Consider the following 22,813-nt stretch of genomic DNA (forward strand, 5'->3'; position numbering starts at 1 on the left):
ACACACACACACACACACACACACACACACACACACACACACACACACACACACACACACACACACACACACACACTGACCTGGATCTGCCCACACACACAGACTGACCTGGATCTGCCCTCTGAGGTCTCAGATGCATCCACTTCTCCAGCTAGCAAGACCCAGGGAACAAAGTCTGGGACCTCTCACTCTCCGGGGCAGCTGCCAGTTCCCACCCAGGTCAGGCTGACAGTTTATCATTAGCCCATGCCAGCTTTGTGGTCAACTTCCATGCTCTCTCCACTGCCTAGGCCCCCACCACCTCCAGGTCACCTCCTCCAGGAAGCCTTCCCTGGTCCACAGCCCCAGAGGCACCCTTGGCATGTGGTCTGGTGTCTGGTTCATCTCCTATAAGACTGGAAGCAGGGCCCAGGGATTGCAGCCTTACCTACCGGCTGAGTCACTTTCACAACTTGCTATCTGTCCACTCACTGATCCGCCATGATGAAGACCATTGGAAAAGCATCTCTCAACTGAATCGCAAGAGTGGGACTTTCCCTCTGGGAACCCCATTCTCTCCACCTGATCCCTAGTAAGCCTCTTCCCTGGCCTGTATATCTCTGGCCTTTTCTGGTCTTCCCTCCCTGCTCCTCAGCCTGCGAACTAGCTCAGGTCTTCCCTTAACTATTTCTCAATTTCCACCCCCTTGGCTTTCTGAAGGCTGCTGTCCCACACTCCCAGGCATACAGGAAGAACCCCTCCTGGCTTCTCTCTCAGATGCCCTCTGCGCAGACTCCTTCTTCCCTTACTTCCTGGCTCACTCTGTCCAGTCCCCAGCAGCGCTGGTCCCTGCTTATTCCAGTCACAGTCCATGCTATTGGCTGATGCTCTCTGCACTGAGAGCCCTTTGACAACCCCTCCCCCCAGTCCTTTGGTCTCCCCAAGACCCTCCCTTCCCCATGGCCTAGGCACAGGTCCACACTGAAGGAATGGAGCCGCAACATGGGAAGGGGCAGTTAAACTTCCTCGCCCTCGGTCTCCCCCAAGCGCAGGGGATCAGCCTTGAGGCACAGAGATTTCACCGGAGAGGATCCACATGCCCTCAGGTGCTCTCGTCTTCTTTCAGGTAATCTTGCCAACATCCACCCACCTCCCTGGGAAATGCACCCCAAAGCTGAGAGAGGGTTCCCAGCTGTAGTCTGCCCTCTCCCACTGCCAATTCAGCCTAAACATCAGTTATCAACCTGGCTACATGCTAAAATCTCCTAGGGAGCTTTTTTTTTTTTTTTTTTTTTTTTTTTTTGGCAGTACGCGCGCGGGCCTCTCACTGCCGTGGCCTCTCCCGTTGCGGAGCACAGGCTCCGGACGCGCAGGCCCAGCGGCCATGGCTCACGGGCCCAGCCGCTCCGTGGCACGTGGGATCCTCCCGGACCGGGGCACGAACCCGCATCCCCTGCATCGGCAGGCAGACCGGGGAAGCCCTGCTAGGGAGCTTTTAAAAAATAATCCACCCTTGGAGATTCTGATTTATTTTGGTCTGGGATGTAGTCTGGGTGTCAAGGTTTTGTTGTTGTTGTTTTAACAAACAGACTTTATTTTTTGGAACAGTTTTAGGTTGACAGAAAAAATGAGTAGAAAGTACAGAGTCCCATACACGCTCTCACCTGCCTCTCCCACCCCTCAGTTTCCCCTGTTAGTAACATTTGCCTTAGTGTGGTACTTTTTTTTTTTTAAAGGTGGATATATGACATTATGTTTTTTTAAAAAATGTCATTTATTTATTTATTTTTGGCTGCATTGGGTCTTTGTTGCTGTGCGTGGGCTTTCTCTAGTTGCGGTAAGGGGGGGCTTCTCTTTTTGCAGAGCATGGGCTCTAGGCGTGCGGGCTTCAGTAGTTGTGGCACGCAGGCTCAGTAGTTGTGGCTCGCGGGCTCCAGAGTGCAGGATCAGTAGTTGGGGTGCATGGAATCAGTTGCTCCGCGGCATGTGGGACCTTCCCGGACCAGGGCTCGAACCCGTGTCTCCTGCATTGGCAGGCGGATTCTTTTTTTTTTTTTTTTTGGCGGATTCTTAACCACTGCGCCACCAGGGAAGTCCTGTATGTGACACTTGATCACTTCTTTTATGAAACTCTCCAGTCTGTCTCAGTATCCCACTCTCCTGGTTTCTTCTATCAATACAAAATTATCCAGACATTGGAAATAAGAAAAAAGAATAGGAAAAAGAGCCACACTGATGTTGTCTCAGTATAGTGCCAGCTGCTATCTAACATGCCTATTCCACCTGGGATCATCTCATTCTCTAGGGAAGGGTACCTTGGTTTGACTTCCGATTTACTATTGATTAGGGTATTTTACAACTCTGTAAGGGCAGAGGTTGATTTATAGAAAATTCACAGTGAGCAAATAATTCTTTTTTAAAATTTATTTCTTTTGAGTAAATAATTCTTGTCCAATAGTAATGTAAATATTTTCTGTCTGGTAGAAAAGGGAACCCCAAAGGTTACAGTTTCTTGCCTTGTAGAGCATTAACCTCTGTGGTTAAATTCATTTCAATATTCCTTTGATTGACCAACTTGGTGTTCATGCTCAAATTCTCTTTTGAACTAGTCTTAATATCTTCCTGGGGACTTCCCTGGTGGTGCATTGGTTGGGAATCCACTTGCCAATACGGGGACATGGGTTCGAGCCCTGGTCCGGGAAGATCCCACATGCCGCGGAGTGGCTAAGCCCGTGCGCCACAACTGCTGAGCCTGCACTCTAGAGCCTGTGAGCCACAACTACTGAGCCCGTACGCCTAGAGCCCATGCTCCACAATAAGAGAAACCACCACAGTGAGAAGCCCGCACACCGCAACGAAAAGTAGCCCCTGCTTGCCGCAACTAGAGAAAGCCCGCGCACAGCAATGAAGACCCAATGCAGGGCTTCCCCGGTGGCGCAGTGGTTAAGAATCCGCCTGCCAATGCAGGAGACACGGGTTCGAGCCCTGGTCTGGGAAGATCCCACATGCCGCGGAGCAACAAATCCCGTGCGCCACAACTATTGAGCCCGTGCTCTGGAGCTCGCGAGCCACAACTACTGAGCCTGTGTGCCACAACTACTGAAGCCCGCACGGCTAGAGCCCGTGCTCTGTAACAAGAGAAGCCATTGCAATGAGAAGCCTGTGCACCACAATGAAGAGTAGCCCCTGCTCGCCGCATCCAGAGAAAAGCCCGCGTGCAGCAACGAAGACACAACACAGCCAAAATAAATAAATAAATAAATAAATCTTAAAAAAAGACCCAATGCAGCCAAAAATAAATACATAAATAAATAAATTTACAAAATCTTACTGCTGTCCTCATTCATTAATGAGGATTAAAAGCTTTGGCATCTTCATTTAATATTTGGGAGTCATGTTTTGTAACTTTTTTGAAAATTGTTCTTTGCCACTACTAGTGCTGTGACCTCACCTCAGCAGGCTGCACTGAGGAAAGGAAGGGGCAGTGGGGGTGAGTTAGGTGAACAGGAAGGTACAGGCATCAAGGACTTTTCTGACAGGAGTCTAGGACCCCTGGCGTTTGCTGGATGCCCTGGCTTGCTCTGGATTCCTGATTCTCGTGCCAGCCAGAGGCCCCCCAGGGAGCTGGTTCTCCTCTGAACTGTGCTGAAATGCAATGCCTGAGTCCTCAAGGCTCTTACCCTGCAGGGAGAGGGCCCTGCCCAATCTTCTCTGCTGGCCTCCTGATGTCCATAGCTGAGGAGGGATTGCTTCCTCCTCTCCCCGTGCCCCACCCCCTCAGGCCTATGGAATACATGTAATGACACAGTCTGTGACTGTGGCCCAAAGCTGGCCAGCTAAGCACAAACTTTCTTTGAAATGTTCTTTAAAATTCATGCAAGTGCATTCCATGCATTTAACCCAATCTTGTAACTACTATGTGTCCCTTTCATCAAGGAAAACTAGCCCTCTAAATAGCTCCATCTCGTGTTTGCTCTGTGTTTTAGACCATATTTGAAAAAAAGCAAAAACAAACAAACAAAAAACTATGATGTACTGTACCCCTTCTGGTTGATCCTGTATCTACATATAATTATCTCATTTAAGCCTCACAACCTCCCATGGTGGGTAATGACCCATTTTACTGATGAAGAAATTGAAATTCCAAAGGGTTAAGTAGCTTGCCCAAGGTCACATGTGGTGTAAGGGGCAGAGCCAGCCAGCTTGAGACCCAGGTGTGTCTGATACTGATCATGTTCTCCCTTGGTTTATAATTATTTGCTTCTCCATTGTCAGAGCTGGTAAGGCCTTGGAGACCCTAGGATCCCACCTCCACCCTCCTCAGATGGGAAGACAGGACCAGAAAGGGGTCAGAACTAGCCCAAGGTAACACAGGGAGGAAGGTGCAAAATCAGGACTCGAAGCAAAAACTGACCAGTGGCGCCCTCTGGAAGCCTAGAGGACACTCCCTCTCTCCCAACCAGGTTCTTGTTAGAAATGTCCGCAAGAAACCATGCTCAGAAGTCTCCAGTAGACCGAGCCCTTGGGAGACACGAAATTGGCGTTCAAACTCACTACCCTCTTGGAGTCTCAATTTTGCGGTATGTAAAAGGGGCCGACTATTGGGAGACTTGAAAGAGACAAAGGTTGTCAAGGCAAGTGCATTGTAAACCTACAGACTTGCCCAGAAGTGATAGACCAAGGCTCATTCTGGTTGCCAAGGCTCACATCCGGATTTTGTCCTTTAAATAGCCTGTCACCTTGGGTAAATTTCAATGCCTCAGTTTCCTCAAATGTGAAATGGGGATAGTAAAAGTAGTAACTTCATAGGGTTGTTGTAAGGATTCAAGCGCTTGGGACAGTCACTGGCAGGTAATGATAATTCAGTAAAATTAGCTTTGATTACAAGTTTACTGCTTAAGGTGTAGCTATTTTCTAAGCCCAGACTGTAGCGAACTGCTCCAGGCCCCGCCCCCTGCAGCAGGCCCTGCCCCGTTCCCACTCGGTCCCGCCTCCTCTTCACCAGATTCCGCTCCAGCCGTCCAGGGTTCCTCTCACCACCAGGGGGCGTCGGCGCGGAAGAGAGCCTTCTAGCCGCAGCAGGCGACGCTCTAGGTAGCGGCTGCTCTGTGGCCCGCGGCAGTGGCGCTCTAGCCCGCGGTGTGCGGGGCGAGCTCTCAGTGGTGCGGCCGGCGGGCGGCGATGGCGGCCGTACGGGGCCTGCGAGTGTCGGTGAAGGCGGAGGTCCCGGCGGGGCCGGCCTTGGGGCCCCCGTCGCCAGAAGCGGAGTCAGGTTTGGACCGCGGCGAGCCGGAGCCCATGGAGGTGGAGGAGGGCGAGCTGGAGGTCGTGCCTGTTCGGCGCTCGCTGAAGGAACTGATCCCGGTACGGGCGGGGGGCGGGGGCGAGGGCGAGGGCGAGGAGGAGGTCGCTGAGCGAGTGTCCCGCGCCGGAGGGGGCCGGAAGGGGAGGTGGCCGGGGCCGGGGAAAGTCTGGGGAAGGGATGAGGGGGGCGAGGGCCCGGGGGGGCGGGGGCGCCAGGCTTGAGCAGAGACGGGGAGCGAGAGAAAGGACGCTGGGGCGCCCGGAAATGGGTGTTGAGGGGGCTGGAGGAGGTGGGGGAGAGCTGGGGGGTAGTTGAGGACACCCCCTTCGCTGCCCCTCCGAGTCAGTCTGCGCAAGAGGGTGAATGAGGAGGGGTTGGGCTTATCTGGGGGCTTGAGATAAAGGGCGAGCTCCGGGCGGGAACAGAACCAGGAGCGGCCCAGAAACAACTGTCGAGTGGCGCGGGCATCCCGGTCTCTTTGTGGGTCCTGCTCCGGTGGAGCTGGTGTCTGTTAAACATAGCACTCGCGATTTCCCTTGGGAGAGCTGGGCTTGTCAGCTGCGGAAACTCTGTGTTTCTGTTGTGACTTGAGGGTCATCTTGTCCCCGCGCGGCTCCGCTGTTACACCGTGGCTCCAGCATCTCACCCTTAACGAAAACAAAACATCAGTGAACCAGCAGTGGTCCTTGGTCCCTCTTTTATCACAATGGGGATGCTGAGAGGTGGTTTTGCTTGTGGTTTGGTGGTCTTGTGTCCGGTTCTTAGGGCTGGTCTCAGGCCTGCATGGCTCCTCTCATGTACTTAATTTCTCACCTAACATGGACTACTTTTTAGCACGTCTGCTAGTCTTGCTTTTAAATTAAGATTATGGAAAAAGGTTAAAAAAAAAAAAAAAGGTAAGAGCACTAAAGACAGTAAATTGTAGTGACTCTGGCAACAACAATTAACATAGTGGCATTTTACCATTTACTGCATTATATCATTTAAAATATCACTGAGGTTGTGAAGTAGGTGTTATCATCCCTTCATTCATTCAGTTCAACATGTACTTATTGCGTCCCCCACTTAGTGCCAGCCACAGTCCTAGGCACTTGACCGAGATCAAGACCAGACTGTCCTGGAGTTTATGTTCCAGCTGGGGGGACACAAGTAAACTAATAATTTACGGTAGTGGTGAGTGCGGTGGAGAGAATAAAGCATGTTAATAGGATGGAAGCGTGCAGAGGGCAGGGAGGGCGTGCAGAGCAGGAAGCAGAATGGCATAGGATGGTCAGGAAAGTCCTCTGAGATAGTGAAATTTAAGCTGAACCCTAAGTGACAAAAAGGAGCCAGCCATGTGAAGATTTGGAAGAGAGCGTTCCCAGCAGGGGTAACAGAAAGTGCAGAGGCTCTGAGATGGGAACAAGACTGTGTTTTTGGAGAAAGGTAAAGTTCTGTAGCACAAGTGGGAGAGCAGTTAAAAGAGGTCAGAAAGTTAGGCAGATACCACAGAGGAAACCTAGGCCCAGAGAGGCCAAAGGAATTGTACAGTGTCATGTAATCAGTGAACGTCAGAGCTGCGATTTGAGTCCCCAGGTTTCCAAATCTCATCCTATTTTCATTGCACTGTGCTGTGTTTTCCCCAGAAGGTCGAGGTGAGTCCTGACTTTCTGCATTTTGGTGAAGACTTGTGCTCCATCTGGTGGCCTGGCACAATGAATTTGTCCAGTCTGGGTTGGGGAGATAAGTGACTGTGCCTCATCTTGGATAATTTTCACGAACGCCTTTAGATTTTCATTTACGCGGATACTTTCAGTAGATGGAATTACTTTAGGTTGTGGATAGGCCTAGAAAAGCCTTCTTGGTAGAGTGGTGATTGCTACATGGAGTCACTGGGACAGGCTTCCCCATAATACGGGGCTGTCAGGGCGCGGGAAGGATTGCTGAAAAGAACGACTGTCCAGAAGGAATGGGTTGTAAGGCTGTTGTTTACCATGTGCTTGTGGTCAGTTGCTCGTTAGCAATTCTCACCCATCCCCTTCCTGTTAGGACACCAGCAGAAGATATGAAAACAAGGCTGGCAGCTTCATCACTGGAATCGATGTCACCTCCAAGGTAAGACAGACCATGATTAATTTATTCATTTTGAGAAGCAGGTGAACTTGATGAACACATCTCTAGGAGTTGTAGAACAGCCATTATTCTTTACCTCCTTTTTTCTTTTGTTGTTGGATTGAAACTTTTTTTTTAGGTTTAAATTTTGTGCTATACAGTGATGGCTTCATGCATCCTGAAAACATTCAGACAGCATTTGTGTGTTGTTGAATCCATGAGAAGATATAATCACTGTACCTAGATGCCTGTAATTAACGACGTCCAAGAAAAAGTTCTGCACTGGAGTGCTTTTTTTATGCTGTCCATTCTTTAAAAATGTGTAAACTGTTTCCACTTTAAATGAAGCAAAACGTGAAAGTGCCTTGCACATAGTAAGCCCTTAGTAAATGTCTTTATTCCTCACTGGTTGAGGCCTAGAAAAATACGATTTCCTGAATGTGTGTGTGTGGCTAAACTTTGAAGGCCAAGTGGACTGAATTATTTTCAGTACCTGGGAGTATTGCCTTTTATCTAGTGCTTGCTGTTACTAGATTACCAGCTTCACTGTAACTCTTCACAGAACCGAACATATTATTTTCTTTACAATAAACAGTTGATACTTATTTGTTGCTTTAATTGCTGATGATATTCAGCTTAAACATTGTTTCTGATTGTTTCTGATTTTAATGTGTGCAATTAAGTTTCCAACAGAGTTTAAGTTACAATTCTGAATAAATAATACTGTTACTATATTGGATGTATGAAAGCAAAAATAAAAATAAGTATGTCATGCTTATTTTTTTGTGTTTTATCTGGGTCTCAATCTGTCTCTGATTGCTTAAAGGCCAAAAGAAAGAACTGGTCATCTTTTTTGACAAGAAAATAGAATAAAGTGAAGATGTTTTCTTATTGTAATTGAAAAAGAAGTGTACAGTACTCTTCTTAAGCCTACACTGTTTACCATTATATGAAACAAATATATGGGGGAAAGGGTGGTAGCCAAGAATTGGTACTTCAGCCTTACTAAAGGAAGGTAGATTAGTTGTTTCCACTGGGAAAACTTAAGTGAAGAAAATTAGCATAACTATTGGGAAATAACCGAAGTGTTGCTGCTTTACCAATCCCCACAAGCTTTCTATAGTCAGACCTTCAATTAGTGTGGCAAAGTCAATATACAATTAGTGAAGATTCCTAAAAGCTATCAGAAACCCATAGTTGGACCTGGATTTATTTTACCTCTTGGAAAAATAATTTAGGAAACTGATAGTTTTGTTTTTTAGAGAGCATCAATGCTTCTTGTCACTTATAGATGAAAACTGGCAATTCCGTGGGCACAAGTTTAGAATAGAGGAGAGAGTTTCTTTGCTTCAGTGTTATTTTCAAATGCAGAAAAAGCTTTAGGGAGTGGACTGCTCAGGCAGACATAATGTGATAGGTGTGATTACCAGGCACACAGACTTTGTGAAATGGGGGTGGTGGTGGGGCTTCTAGAAATAACGCTGAGATCAGAAGATCTGCCCCTTATTAGCTGAAGTGCCTCTAGCAAACCTTTTAACTTTCTTTGTGCCTCAGTTTCTGCACCTGGAAAATTGGAATGTTAAGATTATTTAGTTACAATTTGCTTGCATGATTCCTAATAATAAATGTCAAACCATTATTCATTACTCACTGAATCAACAGATATTCATTGAATTCCTACTGTGTCCCAGATACAGTGATAGGCATTGAATCATTGTAGAGATTATTACAAATTATAGCACTGTTAGTGTACACCCTCCCAGTCATTGACTGTGAATATCTAGTTCTTTGCAAAAGCTATTAAAGGCACAATGTTGCTTATTTCTTCTAAGTTACTTGTCACTGATGCATCATTTAGTGTTTGTGATTTAACTTTCCTCCTCCATGTTTCACTTCTTTGGCTTTTTCTTTCCCTTCTAGGAAGCAATTGAAAAGAAAGAACAGCGAGCCAAGCGCTTCCATTTTCGATCAGAAGTAAATCTTGCCCAGAGAAATGTAGCCTTGGACCGAGACATGATGAAGAAAGGTACAGGGTGTTTGGGGGGAATTTTTGCACATTTTCCCAGAGAATGGCTTTTCCCTGCCATGGCCTCATGCTTCTGGCCTTGCCTTGCATGTCCAGTCCTCATTCAAATACTGCCAAAGGAAGGAACTTGTGAATTCCCCATTTCTGAGGTAACCTGTTAAAGTTGAGCTGCATTAGCTGTCTCTCAGATGTTAGAGCTGGAAGAAAGGAGGTTGTCTTCTCTGAGAAGCCCAAGGGAGCGTCACCTAGTTGGTGGCAGAGCTGAGATTAGAACTGTGCTTCTGTGGACTCTTACTTATTTTCTGCTTTTAACATAGAAGTGTTAACTTTTCTTTGCCTTTAAATGTAGTGAGAGTGTATCACAGTGAGACTCTCTTTTAGGGGAGTCAGATTGTTGGGGGGGATACCATTAATACTTTGGTTGATACAGGCTTGTGATTTTATTTTATTTTTGTGTTTTGTTAGGGTAAGTATTACGCTTCCTGAAATGCACCCTGAATTATCATATCTAGTAATCTGCCCCAGTTTTCGAAAGCAGTTTATAAATAGAGGGGAAAATTATTATTACCCTTTTAGTGAGTTCACGGTCATATTTATTATTCCATAAATGCAAATGATCGCCCTCTGTTGTATTTGCAAATTTGGAATTTGTGAAGGGCTTAATAGGCAGCCTTCTGAATGCATGTTAAAGGTCTGTGCTCTGCTGTGTGAGTTTCTCTAGGCTTGCTTGTTTGATAAAAACATGTTGAATGAATGAAAGAATAGCGACTGTTTGTTGGGAACTTGCTCTCTTACCAGGCACTGTGTTAATTAGCAGGTTACATATTTGTTTCGTACTCATTTCTCACAACAACCCCATGAGGAATGTATTTTTATCCCTATTTTACAAAGGAAACAGGCCCAAAGAAGTTAAATAGATGCCCGGGTTTACACAGCTAGTAAAAGTAGAGTCAGGGTTAGAACCCAGGTTTATCTGACTCTAAAGCCTTGCTCTTAACTACTTTGCTCTATTGCCTTACAATATGTGATATGATACCGGAGACCCAAACCTCATTCCATGCCAGTGCACAGAGTAGCTCGGATGCAGAGCTCAACTCTGGATGCTGCTTTACTCCTTTTTTCTGCGTGAGTTCAATTTGGAAACATGACCTTGCTTCCCTTGCAGGCTTAGGCGTCCAGGCGTCTGCTTGAGTGGATTTGTGTTTCAGGAAAAGTCCTGTGAAGGCCAAGGCCAGCTGTGCAGCTTGGCATTCATGTGCCTGCACAGTCTAGACCCAGGCAGATGTCTGAGGCCTTTCTTACAACTCCGCCTTGGAAGTACCCCACCTGTTTACTTCTAGTCCTGAAGCATTCCTTGTGACATCTTGCTCGTGCCTGTCACTCTGTTGATTTGCCCTTCCTTGTCCCATGCTTTTTCTGGTTCAGATGTCACTGCCTCTGTGAAGCATCCCTAATTACCCACTTCAGCCTCTCTTCCCACCTGTGCTGGGGCTCTTTCGAGTGCTGAGCCCTCCTGGGATCTAGTCTCAGTTCCTTAGTGAATGCGGGCGAGTTAGTGAACCTTTTTAGGTCTCACTTTCCTTGTCGTGAAATGGGAGTAGGATACCTTCCTGAAAATAATCACTTTCGGGGTTAAATTTTAATTTTTTTTTTAAAAATAAATTTATTTATTTATTTTTGGCTGTGATGGGTCTTCGTTTCTGTGCGAGGGCTTTCTCTAGTAGTGGCAAGCGGGGGCCACTCTTCATCGCGGTGCACAGGCCTCTCACTGTCACAGCCTCTCTTGTTCCGGAGCACAGGCTCCAGACGCGCAGGCTCAGGAGTTGTGGCTCACGGGCCCAGTTGCTCTGCGGCATGTGGGATCTTCCCAGACCAGGGCTCGAACCCGTGTCCCCTGCATTGGCAGGCAGATTCTCAACCACTGCGCCACCAGGGAAGCCCTAAATTTTAATTAAAAAAAAAATTTTTTTTTGAAAAGTAATCCCGATCTCATGGTTTTAAAGATTCTCCTAAAAACAGTAGATCTGCCTGGAATGTCAGTTGCTCATTATAACCTGTTTTTGATCCAGGAGGCAGCATGGCTTTGGAGTGTGTTCTTGAACTCCAGAGAACCCTGCTGCCTTTCCCAGATCAATTTAAATTAGAGTGCGGGAATGGGTTTGGATAGATATCAGAGAGAGTTATTATTTTTAAATCTCCTCAGGTAATTCTAATGTGCAGTCAGAATTGAGAACCACTGGTGTGGTTAAGAGCATGGGTTCTGAAGTCTGACTGCCTGTATTCAAATCCTGACTTGTCACTTTCTAGCTCTTTGACCTTAGGTAAGTTGTTTAGCCTCTAAGAACCTCAGTTTCCTCATCTGGAAAGGCAGGTTAACGTTAGTTCTTATAGGGTGGTTGGGAGGCTCTAACAAAATGTTATGATTCTTAGAGTGGTGTCTGGCATAGAGTAAATGTTAGTTATTATTATTATCTGGCATTTTCCATCTTCCAAACAGTCATCTAAGTGGTCCAGCCTCTTGGGAGAATGGGGACATTGGAATAATGTCTTGATTCCTGCAGCCACAGTAGGTGTCAAGTTATTTCTTCTTATTAATATTAACAGTAATAAAATACACCATTTGATAAATGTTTACTATGTGCCAATCACTCTGCTATGTGGTTAGCGTATCCTTCCAACAACCCTGTTGCAGGGAAAGTATTTATCATTTCTGTTTTACTTGTGAGGAAAGTAAGGTGCTGAGAGGTTGAGAAACTTGCCCAAGGTCCCACAGGTAGTAAGTAGCAAGGCTGGGATTTGAAGGCTGGTCTGACTGAAGCCTGTGTTCCTAACCTCTCTGCCAGCTTCAGGGATGTGGTTTGGGATGCACTGCACTAGACCAGTCCTCATCAAGAGTAACTCGCTACTTTTGAGTGACAGTGTCAAGCAGCTTCTCTTTATCTCCAAGATCAAAGCTCTCATGGTTGGAAGGGACCTTAGAGGTCATCTGGATCCCACCTACTGCCCAGTGCTGCAGGCCTTTTGGCAAAGTTCCCGATGGTCCTTTGGCCTCTGCCTGAACATTTCCTAGTGGTGGCATGAGAACTATTTATGAAGCAGTCAGTCTTGTTTTTGTTTTAATTAAGGCATGCACACTGTTTATTTTTCTTTCTTGTTTTTTTTTTTTTTTTTTTTTTTTTTTTTGCCGCACCCTGTGGCATGTGAGATTTTAGTTCCCCAACCAGGGATCAGATCCGTGCCCCCTGCAATGGAAGCGTGCAGTCTTAACCACTGGACCTCCAGGAAAGTCCCCACGGTCTTGTTTTTGGATACTTCTTCATGTTGAACAAAAATTGCTTTCTAGTAATTTCTGTCTATTAGTTACTGTGTAACTCTTAGAACAACATTAAGTCCTTTCCTCATTCACACAGTAACTCTTCAGGTGAAGGAATGGACAGCCCATTCCCTAAACTTTCTTATGCGACATGACTTTCTGGTCTCCCTCCTTTAGACCCTTCCCAGCTTCTAAATGTCCTTCAGCAGATGAGGTACAGACCCCAGATTTGGTCGGATTCGTGCAGTGCACGGCAGGGCTCTGACCGCCGTTTCTGTCCCAGCCATTTCATAGTAGTTAGTCATCTTCCAGTCAACCAAAGCACCAGTTTTTTCCCTCAGGAATTGCACCTATCGAAACAGTCTTTCTCATCTTGTACTTGAGACGTTTTAAAAAGTTGCCTTTTTATTTATCCCTATTAAATTACATCTTGATTTCAAGACTCCATTTCAGCCTACGGAGTTAATTTTCATCTTGACTCTGCCTTTCAACATTTTAGCTGCACTCCTCACTTTGGTATGCATGGCTTCTGCATCTTTATCCAGTTGTTGGTAAATGTCAAACAGGATAATCCCGCATCATGCCATGACACACAGATCCATGAATTATAGTCTTATTCTGTTATCAGGCCCACCTGTCATTTTATTGTCATGGGGAACTAGATTACATGCCTTAATAAACTTGAGATAGAACATGTCTGTGGTATTCTTTGAATTTCTTGGCCTGCTAATCCAATCAAAAAAGAAAAGAGGTTAGCTGGCTTGCTTTTTAGTGAACTCATGTCATTTCCTATGGGAAAGACTTGGTTTCTTGCAGGCTTAGCGGCCATGGCTCACGGGCCCAGCCGCTCCGCGGCATGTGGGATCTTCCCAGACTGGGGCACGAACCCGCGTCCCCTGCATCGGCAGGCGGACTCCCAACCACTGTGCCACCAGGGAAGCCCTGATAAGCTATTCTTAAAAAATTTCAGAGAATGACAATCTTTTGCATCGTTTGGGAATTTCTCTTTTCCTCTTTTCTGAAAAGCAGTACAGAATTAGTCCTTCTCAAGGCTTTAAGGTACCTCATTCCGTCCCTGCAACTTTTTAGAGATTACTACCTAATTCTGAAATCACTGCTTTGTGTTTTGATTAGTACAGTGGGGTGTAATTCTAGATTAGAAAATTTAAATCTATTAAAACTATTTCTAAAGCCCTTGTCACCTGTCTTGGGTTTTAGTTCTTACTTAATGATAGCTATTCTACTGCCCTTTAGTAGTACAGCAAAATAGATCAACAGTTCTGCCCTTTTTCCTGCATCATTTTCCCAAAGCAACATTGCTCCAAACACTTGGAGAAAAAAAACAACCATTGGCTTTTTTTTCTTTTTTTTTTCTGGCCGTGCCGCTCGGCTTGTGGGATCTTAGTTCCCCAACCTGGGATTGAACCCGGGGCCATGGCAGTGAAAGCACCGAGTCCTAACCACTGGACCACCAGGGAAGTCCCCCATTGGCATTTTTTTTTTTTTTTTTAATCTCCGTTGGTCACTGCTTATTTATTTATTAATTTATTTTTGCTGTGTTGGGTCTTCGTTTCTGTGCGAGGGCTTTCTCTAGTTGTCGCCAGCGGGGGCCACTCCTCATCGCGGTGCGCGGGCCTCTCACTATCGTGGCCTCTCTTGTTGCGGAGCACAGGCTCCAGACGCGCAGGCTCAGCAGTTGTGGCTCATGGGCCCAGTTGCTCCGCGGCATGTGGGATCCTCCCAGACCAGGGCTCGAACCCGTGTCCCCTGCATTAGCAGGCAGATTCTCAACCACTGCGCCACCAGGGAAGCCCCCCATTGGCATTTTTGATGAGCCTATTTGCTCTGGACTGTAACCTTTTCTTCATTAGATGTTAGACAAACAATTCACGTCCACCAAAGAAAGTTTGGAAAGTAAAGTAAGAAGAAAAGTTGCCCCCAGCGCACCACCCAAATGCAGGCATTGTCAACATTTTGTGCATTTCCTTCTAATCTTTTCTGGGTATGGACTTTATTTTTGCTTTTCCCTCTGTAGTCCTACTGCTTTCTTCCTTTCCACTTGACAGTCTGTCGTCAGCTTTTCCATGTGATTGTAGAGCCTGATGTAGTCTTTCAGATTCGTACATTCCTTACATATTTATTCTCTTATATTGGTAACTTACCCTTTATCTGTCTCCCATATGTGTTCTTTGGTGAGTTGTGCTCACCTAAGCTTTGCTGCTTTCTCTTTTCTTGGGATCACCTCTCATACTCTGAGTTACTATATTTAGTGTCTTCCAAATTTTTTGATCATTCTAATCTGAGGCTTTGCAATTGGCTACTATTTCTCTGGATTTTCAGAAATCTGCTTTCCCAAAGACTTGCGTTTTGTGTCCTACGACCTGTCATTCGTTGTCTTCTTTCCGTTGGAGAATCCAAGATGATCCCCTCGCCACCTTGCTCGTCGTCAACGCTCAGTAAATGCCCAGTTCTCATTCCCCAGTTCATTTGTTCACTGCCACCTCAGCAATTAGTCCTTTCTCATCATCTGGGCATAAATCTGGGCGCCTTCTTTGTTGCTTTGTTTTGTTTTAAGCAGTGACATTGGCAGGCTTCCATCAGATCTTGAGCTTGTCTCATTTATGATTAAATCCTTCATATCAGCATCTCCTACAAGATTTTCTTCTGCCTGCTCCTCAGGCTGATTCCTCTACCCTCACCAGGAGCTCTCCTTGTTGTTTACCCTCTTCAAAACCATCTCTTTACTTCCAATAGGATTTTTTCCTCCAAAATCATGGCTTTTAGCTTGAAGAACTGAGAAGGTCCCCTGGGCTACCTCTTCAGTTTCCCATCCTTCCTGCGTGGTAGAGTTACTCTGCATGTCCAGTGTAGACATCCATCTCATTTGGGGTTCTGTTCATTGTTGCACCGCTGGTCACTAATAAGGACTTGCTAAGGATTCATAAGTTTGTTTTTTTTTTTTTTTTTTTTTTTTTTTTTGGCCACACCATGCGGCATGCGGGATCTTAGTTCCCTGAGCGGGGATTGAACTCATCCCCTCAGCAGTGGAAGGACAGATTCTTAACCACTGGACCACCAGGGAAGTCCCAGGATTCTTAAGTGTTGATGGTATCTCTTCATGAATCTGAGTTGGCAGGAAGATACTTACCTGATTTATTCTGGCCACACCTAATGGGCTCCCATTAAAAACCTATCTTTTACTCTTCAAAATGACAAAAAAAAAAATTAAAAAGAACTTTTATCTGAAAGTATTCACATGTATTTCAAGTTCATTTGTTTTAAATAAAATATATGACATATAAAAACATATTTAGGAGTAATGGATGCTGAATTCTTTTTTTTAATTAATTTTTTTTTTTTGCTGTCTTGTGTCTTCATTGCTGCACGTGGGCTCTCTCTAGTTGCGGCGAGCAGGGGCTACTCTTTGTTGCGCAGCCTTCTCATTGCAGTGGCTTGTCTTGTCGCGGAGCACGGGCTCTAGGCGCGCGGGCTTCAGTAATTGTGGCATGCGAGCTCAGTAGTTGTGGTGCACGGGCTTAGTTGCTCCGCAGCATGTGGGATCTTCCCAGACCAGGGCTCAAACCCGTGTCCCCTGCACTGGCAGGTGGATTCTTAACCACTGCACCACCAGGGAAGCCCGGGCCCTAGTTTTATATGTAGTGTTTTATTTGCCTCAAATATTTTTAAGAATTTAAGCATAAAGCTAGGTGGTGGATATACAGGTATTTTAAAAATATTTTTTCTTTGTTGGTATATTTGCATATTTCACAATTAAAAAGATTAAATGAGATAATGTGCTTAAAGTATTTAGTAAAAAATTAACACAATTCTGGTAAGGCTGAGGTTCCTTTAGACCACAGGCTTCAACGTTTCTTCCTTCCCAGAGGTAACAGCTCTTACCAGTGTGGAGTGAATTATTCCAGACTTTCTTCTATGTATTTGTGTATACAAATATATACCCTTAGAAAATATATGGTAATATTTATGTTTCAATTTTTTTAATGTATGTATTTTTCTGCAGCTTTTTTTCACTCAGTAATGTGTCTTAGACTCTTTCCATGGTATATAATAAATTATCTCATTGTTTTTAACTGCTTAATATTCTATAATATGGATAAACCATGATTCATTTAATATGGATAAACCATAATTTATTACTCTGATAGCTACTGGTTTATTAAAATAGTGCTGCAACAAACATCTTTGTGTGAACCACTCGGTGAACCCATGTGTGTTTAGGATAGATACTGAAGAGAATTCCTATGCCTATAGGGCGTGTGCTGAATGACATTTGTAATAGACACTCCTAGTTGCCCTTCAGAGTGGCTGTGCCAGTTCACACTCCCACCAGCAGAGGGAGCGGCTCTTTCCTCCACACTGCCACCAATTGATACTAAAAGACATGAATTAAAAACACAGTCAGTGGGCTTCTCTGGTGGCACAGTGGTTAAGAATCCGCCTGCCAATGCAGGGGACACGGGTTTGGGCCCTGGTCTGGGAAGATCCCACATGCTGCAGAGCAACTAAGCCTGTGCGCCACAACTACTGAGCCTGTGTTCTAGAGCCCGTGAGCCACAACTACTGAAGCCCGCGTGCCTAGAGCCCGTGCTCTGCAGCAAGAGAAGCCACCGCAATGAGAAGGCCGCACACCGCAACGAAGAGTAGCCCCCGCTCGCCGCAACTAGAGAAAGCCCGTGCGCAGCAACGAGGACCCAATGCAGCCAAAAATAACTAAATTTTAAAAACAAACAAACAAAAAAACCTGGTCAATGAAAACTGATATCTTGTTTTAAGGTGGATTATCCTGATAGTAGTGAGGTCAACCATCTCTTCATGTTTATTGGCCTTTTCTGTTTCTTTTTGTGTGAATTGCCTGCTCATGTCCTTTGCCCATTTTTATTTGGGGCTGTCATTTTCTATTGACTTGTAGGATTTCTTTGCTCTACTTTCATGCTTTGCTTTACATCCAGGGGCAGTGTCTCTTCTTCTTTTCAGGACTATCTTGACTATCGCACATTTCTCATTGACATATCTTTAAAAAATTTTAGAATCAGTGTATCAAGGTCAATGAATAATCCTGTTGAATTCGGTATTGCTTTTATTATTACAGGTCATTTTGAGACGAAGTATCATGTATATTATCAACACCATTTGTTTAATCTTAGCCTAATAAGCCCATTCTGAATAGTCATTTGTTTAATGCTATTGCTGTGTGATAAAAATTAAAATAGTTTACCTTACTGTCAAGTCTCATTTTCTTTTGAAATAATTATTATCTCTGTCAGCATATTTCTTTTTAAAATAACCTATTATCTGAACTGTTACAATGGGCTACTGGTGGATCGTGCAACAGCAGGTGTCTTGTTTTTCTAGCAATCCCCAAAGTGAGACTGGAGACAATCTACATTTGCGGCGTAGATGAGATGAGTACCCAGGATGTCTTTTCGTATTTTAAAGAATATCCTCCGGCCCACATTGAGTGGTTGGATGATACCTCCTGTAAGTAACCCAGGTTACTTGAATATGCTTTTGTTTATGATTTTAAAAGAATTTTTGCCATCTCAAATGGTGAATGATTTTGGCCAGGCTATGTCTAACCTCTGCCTTTAGCCTAGGAGAGAAAAAATTGCCCACTGCTGAGAACCAGAGTGCGTTAACCAGTCTGCCAGATCATACTCCATGCGTATTCTGAGTCAGCTCAGAGGTGGTGATCCAGCCTCTGGGAGGTTGGTTGTTGGCAGCTGAGTCCAGGGTACATGACTGAGGCCTCTCTTAACACCCACAGTTTCCCAGCAAAGGGGTGGGTCCAACTGCATAGACTTGGGGCTGCATTTTCAGGGCTTTAGACCTTGTCGTTGCAATTTGCCATACAGCTTTTCAGAGGGCTATCTCTGACCTAGAACTAGACCAGAACCCTCTGACACAGTGCCAGACCTCTCATCTCTGCTTGCTTTGGACTGTGTTTTCTGGAGCTTCATCTGCTGGCCCTAATCTGGGGGCTCTTCCACTTGTGAGCTAACTGTAATTTTTAACTTGCGTCCCCTCTCCAAGTCTGGCCTGACCTTTGGTACCCACTCTGCTGGCTTCTTGTCTTGACTCACTTCTAGTCTGGCTTTACTTTCTGCCAGTGTGCTGACCTGGTTTTCCCGGCTGCTTTCTTAGATGTTAATTCATTGAAAGAAGAAGAAGCATGACTGAGTAAAAGTTTTTCTCCTTTTTTCTTTTTTCTTAACTTAGACCATCCAAATCAGGGGATGGCAAGCCTTTTTTCATAAAGGGCTGGATGATAAATATTGTAGGCTTTGCAGGCCATACAGTCTCTGTGGAATCTACCCAGCTTTGCCGTTGTAGTGTGAAAACAGCCGTAGACAGTATAACTGAATGAGCCTGGCTCTTCTCTGTAGAACTTTGTTTACAAAAACAGGTGGCAGATGTGTAGTTTATCGTACGTTAGTTATAACTAAATAAAGCCGGTACAAGTATAAATAGATAAATGGATGGGTGATGGATGGATGGATGAATGAATCAATGATAGCAGGTGGTGGGCTGGATTTGCTAACGCCTGATTTAGCTAATTAAAACTGTAGCTAAGGGATGTTAGAGTCAGAGGAACCCTTAGAATCATCCAGTTCAACTATCTTGTACATCAGAAACTGAGCAACAGAAGCGGGAGGTTATTTGCTCAAGACCATGTGGCATATTTAACAAAGATGAGAATCTTTAGACCTTCATTTCCCAATCTGAGATACAGGAGTAACATACGTTTGAGAAATGATGCTTTAAAGTTAAACTTCTCAAAAACCTTTTCTTGCTAAATTCTCTTAAAGAAGCAAATTAAATGGATTGCTGCGAAGCCAGGTGGCTGTCACGCCTCCATTCTATATATCCCGTGGATGCCGTCCTCACCCACACTTCACAGTAGGGAAACATCATTTAGCACGTCTGGATAACAAGGAACAGCAGAGGGCTTCCATGTAGGGGGCAGTAGAATAATGGATAATCTAAATTTATTTGAGAATTTTCACCATCATCATCATCAAGAACTGCTAACACTTCCGTATAACACCCACTGTATGCCAGGCAGTTTTAATATACAGAACCCTTTTTCATGGAGTACTTGACCATTATTTTGTGGGACCCAGTTTGGGAATGCAGCTCTAGGTTGATTTTTATCAAAGAAGTTTTACTACCAGGTGTTATAGTTCCTTTCATTAGTTGGTGTGTACATTTACTGATGCCAGTCCGTAGCTGAATGAGACTTTAGCCATGAATATGATGTAGTCTCTGTTCTCAAGAAACTTAACCATTTGGACGTGATGTAACGTGTTATCTTATTTTAGGTAATGTGGTTTGGTTGGATGAAATGACAGCCACACGAGCCCTTATCAATATGAGTTCCCTGCCAGCCCTGGATAAGATAAGAGGCAGGGATGCCAATGAGGACAAGTCATCTGAGAAAAGTAAAAAAGGTAACTGACCACAAAGGAGGGACTCTGGGGCTAAAAGTCCTGTCCTTCACAACTTGAGTTTCTGTGCAGTGTTATATAGCATCTCATCGCCAGTTATTTCTGAAATAAGCTATGATGCTTTGGATCATTCGTAAAGAGGAGGAGAAAATATTAGACTTAGCATGTATGAGATGGAGTTAAGATTCATTTTGTCCCTCACGTTCCATTTTAGACAAGCAGGAAGACAGTTCCGATGACGATGAGGCTGAAGAAGGAGAAGTTGAAGATGAGAACTCAAGTGATGTGGAGGTCAGTGAGAGGGCAAAGGTGGCTGTAAGGTTTCACTGTAAACAACTGCGTCCTGTCTTGGTATTTAAGCCTTAAAGACTTAATACAGTACGTTGTGTTCTTCCTCTGGCTTTCACCATTACACCTCCTGAGGGGGCACCAGGCTTTTGGCCTTTAAGTTCGTGTGGCTATAATGAATGATTCTTCTTGAGATCTTAGTACTCACACTTCTGTGTGAAAGGAAATGGTTTTTTCTGTTTTGTTTTTTTTTTTTACGGTACGCGGGCCTCTCACTGTTGTGGCCTCTCCCGTTGCGGAGCACAGGCTCCGGACGCGCAGGCTCAGCGGCCACGGCTCACGGGCCCAGCCGCTCCGCGGCATGTGGGATCTTCCCGGACCGGGGCACGAACCCGTGTCCCCTGCATCGGCAGGCGGACTCTCAACCACTGCGCCACCAGGGAAGCCCAGGAAATGGTTTTATTGAGAAATCCTTTGAAATGCTATCAAATCAGTAAAATTAAGGAATAGCAAGTAATGGCATATTTCCTAATGGCATATGTACTATTGTGGGAAATATTAAAGTGTATTCGTTTTTAAATTATTTATTAAGTGCCTACCATATACCAAATTCTAGGTGCTGGGGATATAGCGTCAAGCAAAACAAAGTCCTTGCCCTGTTGGAGCCTACATTCTAGTGGGGAAGACAGACAATACACTGATACACAGATATGTAATATAATGTGAGGAAGTGATGAGTGCTGTGAAGAAAAGTAGAGAAGAGTAAGCAGATAGAGAATGATGGAGACGATCCTTTTAGACAAGGTGGTCAGGGAAGACCTCTGACTTAAGACATCCTACAGAGGAACTGGTGCTGTAATGCTGATAGGTATTAGTAGAGGTAGATTGCTTTCTTAATCAATGGTAACTTTGCTGCTGAATGAATATGAAAAAGGCTTTAATTTTTATGTCGAAATTGCTCTTTTTTCTTAAGTTGGACACGTTGTCTCAGGTAGAAGAAGAGTCTCTGCTAAGAAATGATCTTCGTCCAGCTAACAAACTTGCTAAAGGAAATAGGTTATTCATGAGATTTGCTACAAAAGGTAAATGATAATTGGTATTGATTTTTATTTTTAATCGAAGTGATTTTTATTGAGTGACACCTCTTTTGAATAAGAACTTAGGTCAAGTAATCTCAAAGATCCTTCAAACTATAATATTCTGTGCTTATAAAATCAAAGAATTGCCGCCTGAGTTGGAATTTCACACATTGAAAGTGAATATTAGTTATTTGTATACTTTTGTGGTTTCTAGCTAAAGTAAGTTATTTTCTGTCAAAGCTGCTTTGTCCCATGTGCTTTTCAGCCAGTTTACCATCTGAACTATGAAAACTTTAAAATTGTATTTTATGTATCACAGCAATATCTTCCTGGCCATTGCTAGTAGTACCATTCAACTCTAATTCTCTAAAGAATTAAATTAAAAGCCTCTTAACAATTCATAAGGCTTTTTACAATTAGTGATTTTGGTATGCATTAATAATGTGTGTGGGGGGGGGGGGGTTGAGTCAGTTGAGCGTTCATTGGAAATGACGACTCTTCACCCCTGAACACTTCAGTGAGTATTTCTGAAGAACAGGACTTTGTTTTACACACAGTTGTCAAAATCCGGGAGCTTAGCACTAATACAGCACTGTTAGCTAATTCGGAGTCCACATTCAGATGGTGCCAGCTCCCCACTCTGTATATTAAAACTACCTGGGCGAAGAAAACCTGCCTGGCACACAGCGAGTGCTGTGTGGGTGTTAACAGTTCACGCTGCTGCTGACGATGATGAGGATTATCAAATACGTTGGTATTATTTTTTATACTACTCCCGCGCTGAGCTAGGATCCACTCCAGGACTGGGTGTTTAAGTCTGCCGTGTCGCCTTAGTCTCCCTGAATATGGAACTACTCCTTTGTTTTCTTTGACTGGGACATTTTTAAAGGGGACAGGCTCATTATTTTATAGGCTGCCCCTTAGTTTGTCTGATGTCTCCTAATTAAATTCGGGTTGTGCGTTTATCCCACAGAAGTGACATTGTGTCATTTTCAGTGCTTCATATCAGGAGGCACATTGTATTTATTTATCCCCTTCCTGAGGATGTTAGCTTTTATCACTTGGTTAAGGTAATGATTGCCAGGTTTCTCCACTGTAAAGTTACGCTTTTTCCATTTATAATTTAAAGGTTTGTGGGGAGATGCTTTGAGGTTATGTAAATAGCCTGTTTGTTCCTCATCCAACTTCCATGCAATAGCTTTAGATCCATTGATGACTTTTTCTTTTTTTTTTTTTTTTTTTTTTTTTTGTGGTACGCGGGCCTCT

At 44.5% G+C, this 22,813-nt stretch overlaps 1 protein-coding gene across 14 annotated transcripts in view; it reads left to right on the top strand.

Moving 5' to 3' along the window:
• CAMKK1 (calcium/calmodulin dependent protein kinase kinase 1) overlaps positions 1–18,178 on the top strand; it is a 49,165-nt gene extending 30,987 nt beyond the window's left edge. For 5 of the 14 annotated variants that reach the window (XR_008619125.1, XR_008619129.1, XR_008619120.1 and 2 more), the window contains one exon: positions 291–1,991. Coding sequence is in view for 1 of the 14 variants with exons in the window: in XM_055089931.1 (XP_054945906.1) it covers positions 7,313–7,378; positions 9,296–9,353 (124 nt within the window). In the remaining 13 variants the exon portion in view is untranslated. The other 9 variants (XM_055089931.1, XR_008619115.1, XR_008619118.1 and 6 more) reach the window with 9 other exon arrangements.
• The last annotated feature ends 4,635 nt before the right edge of the window (positions 18,179–22,813 follow it).

The sequence above is a fragment of the Physeter macrocephalus genome, chromosome 14 (assembly GCF_002837175.3).
Source record: "Physeter macrocephalus isolate SW-GA chromosome 14, ASM283717v5, whole genome shotgun sequence".
Lineage (NCBI taxonomy): Eukaryota > Metazoa > Chordata > Mammalia > Artiodactyla > Physeteridae > Physeter > Physeter macrocephalus.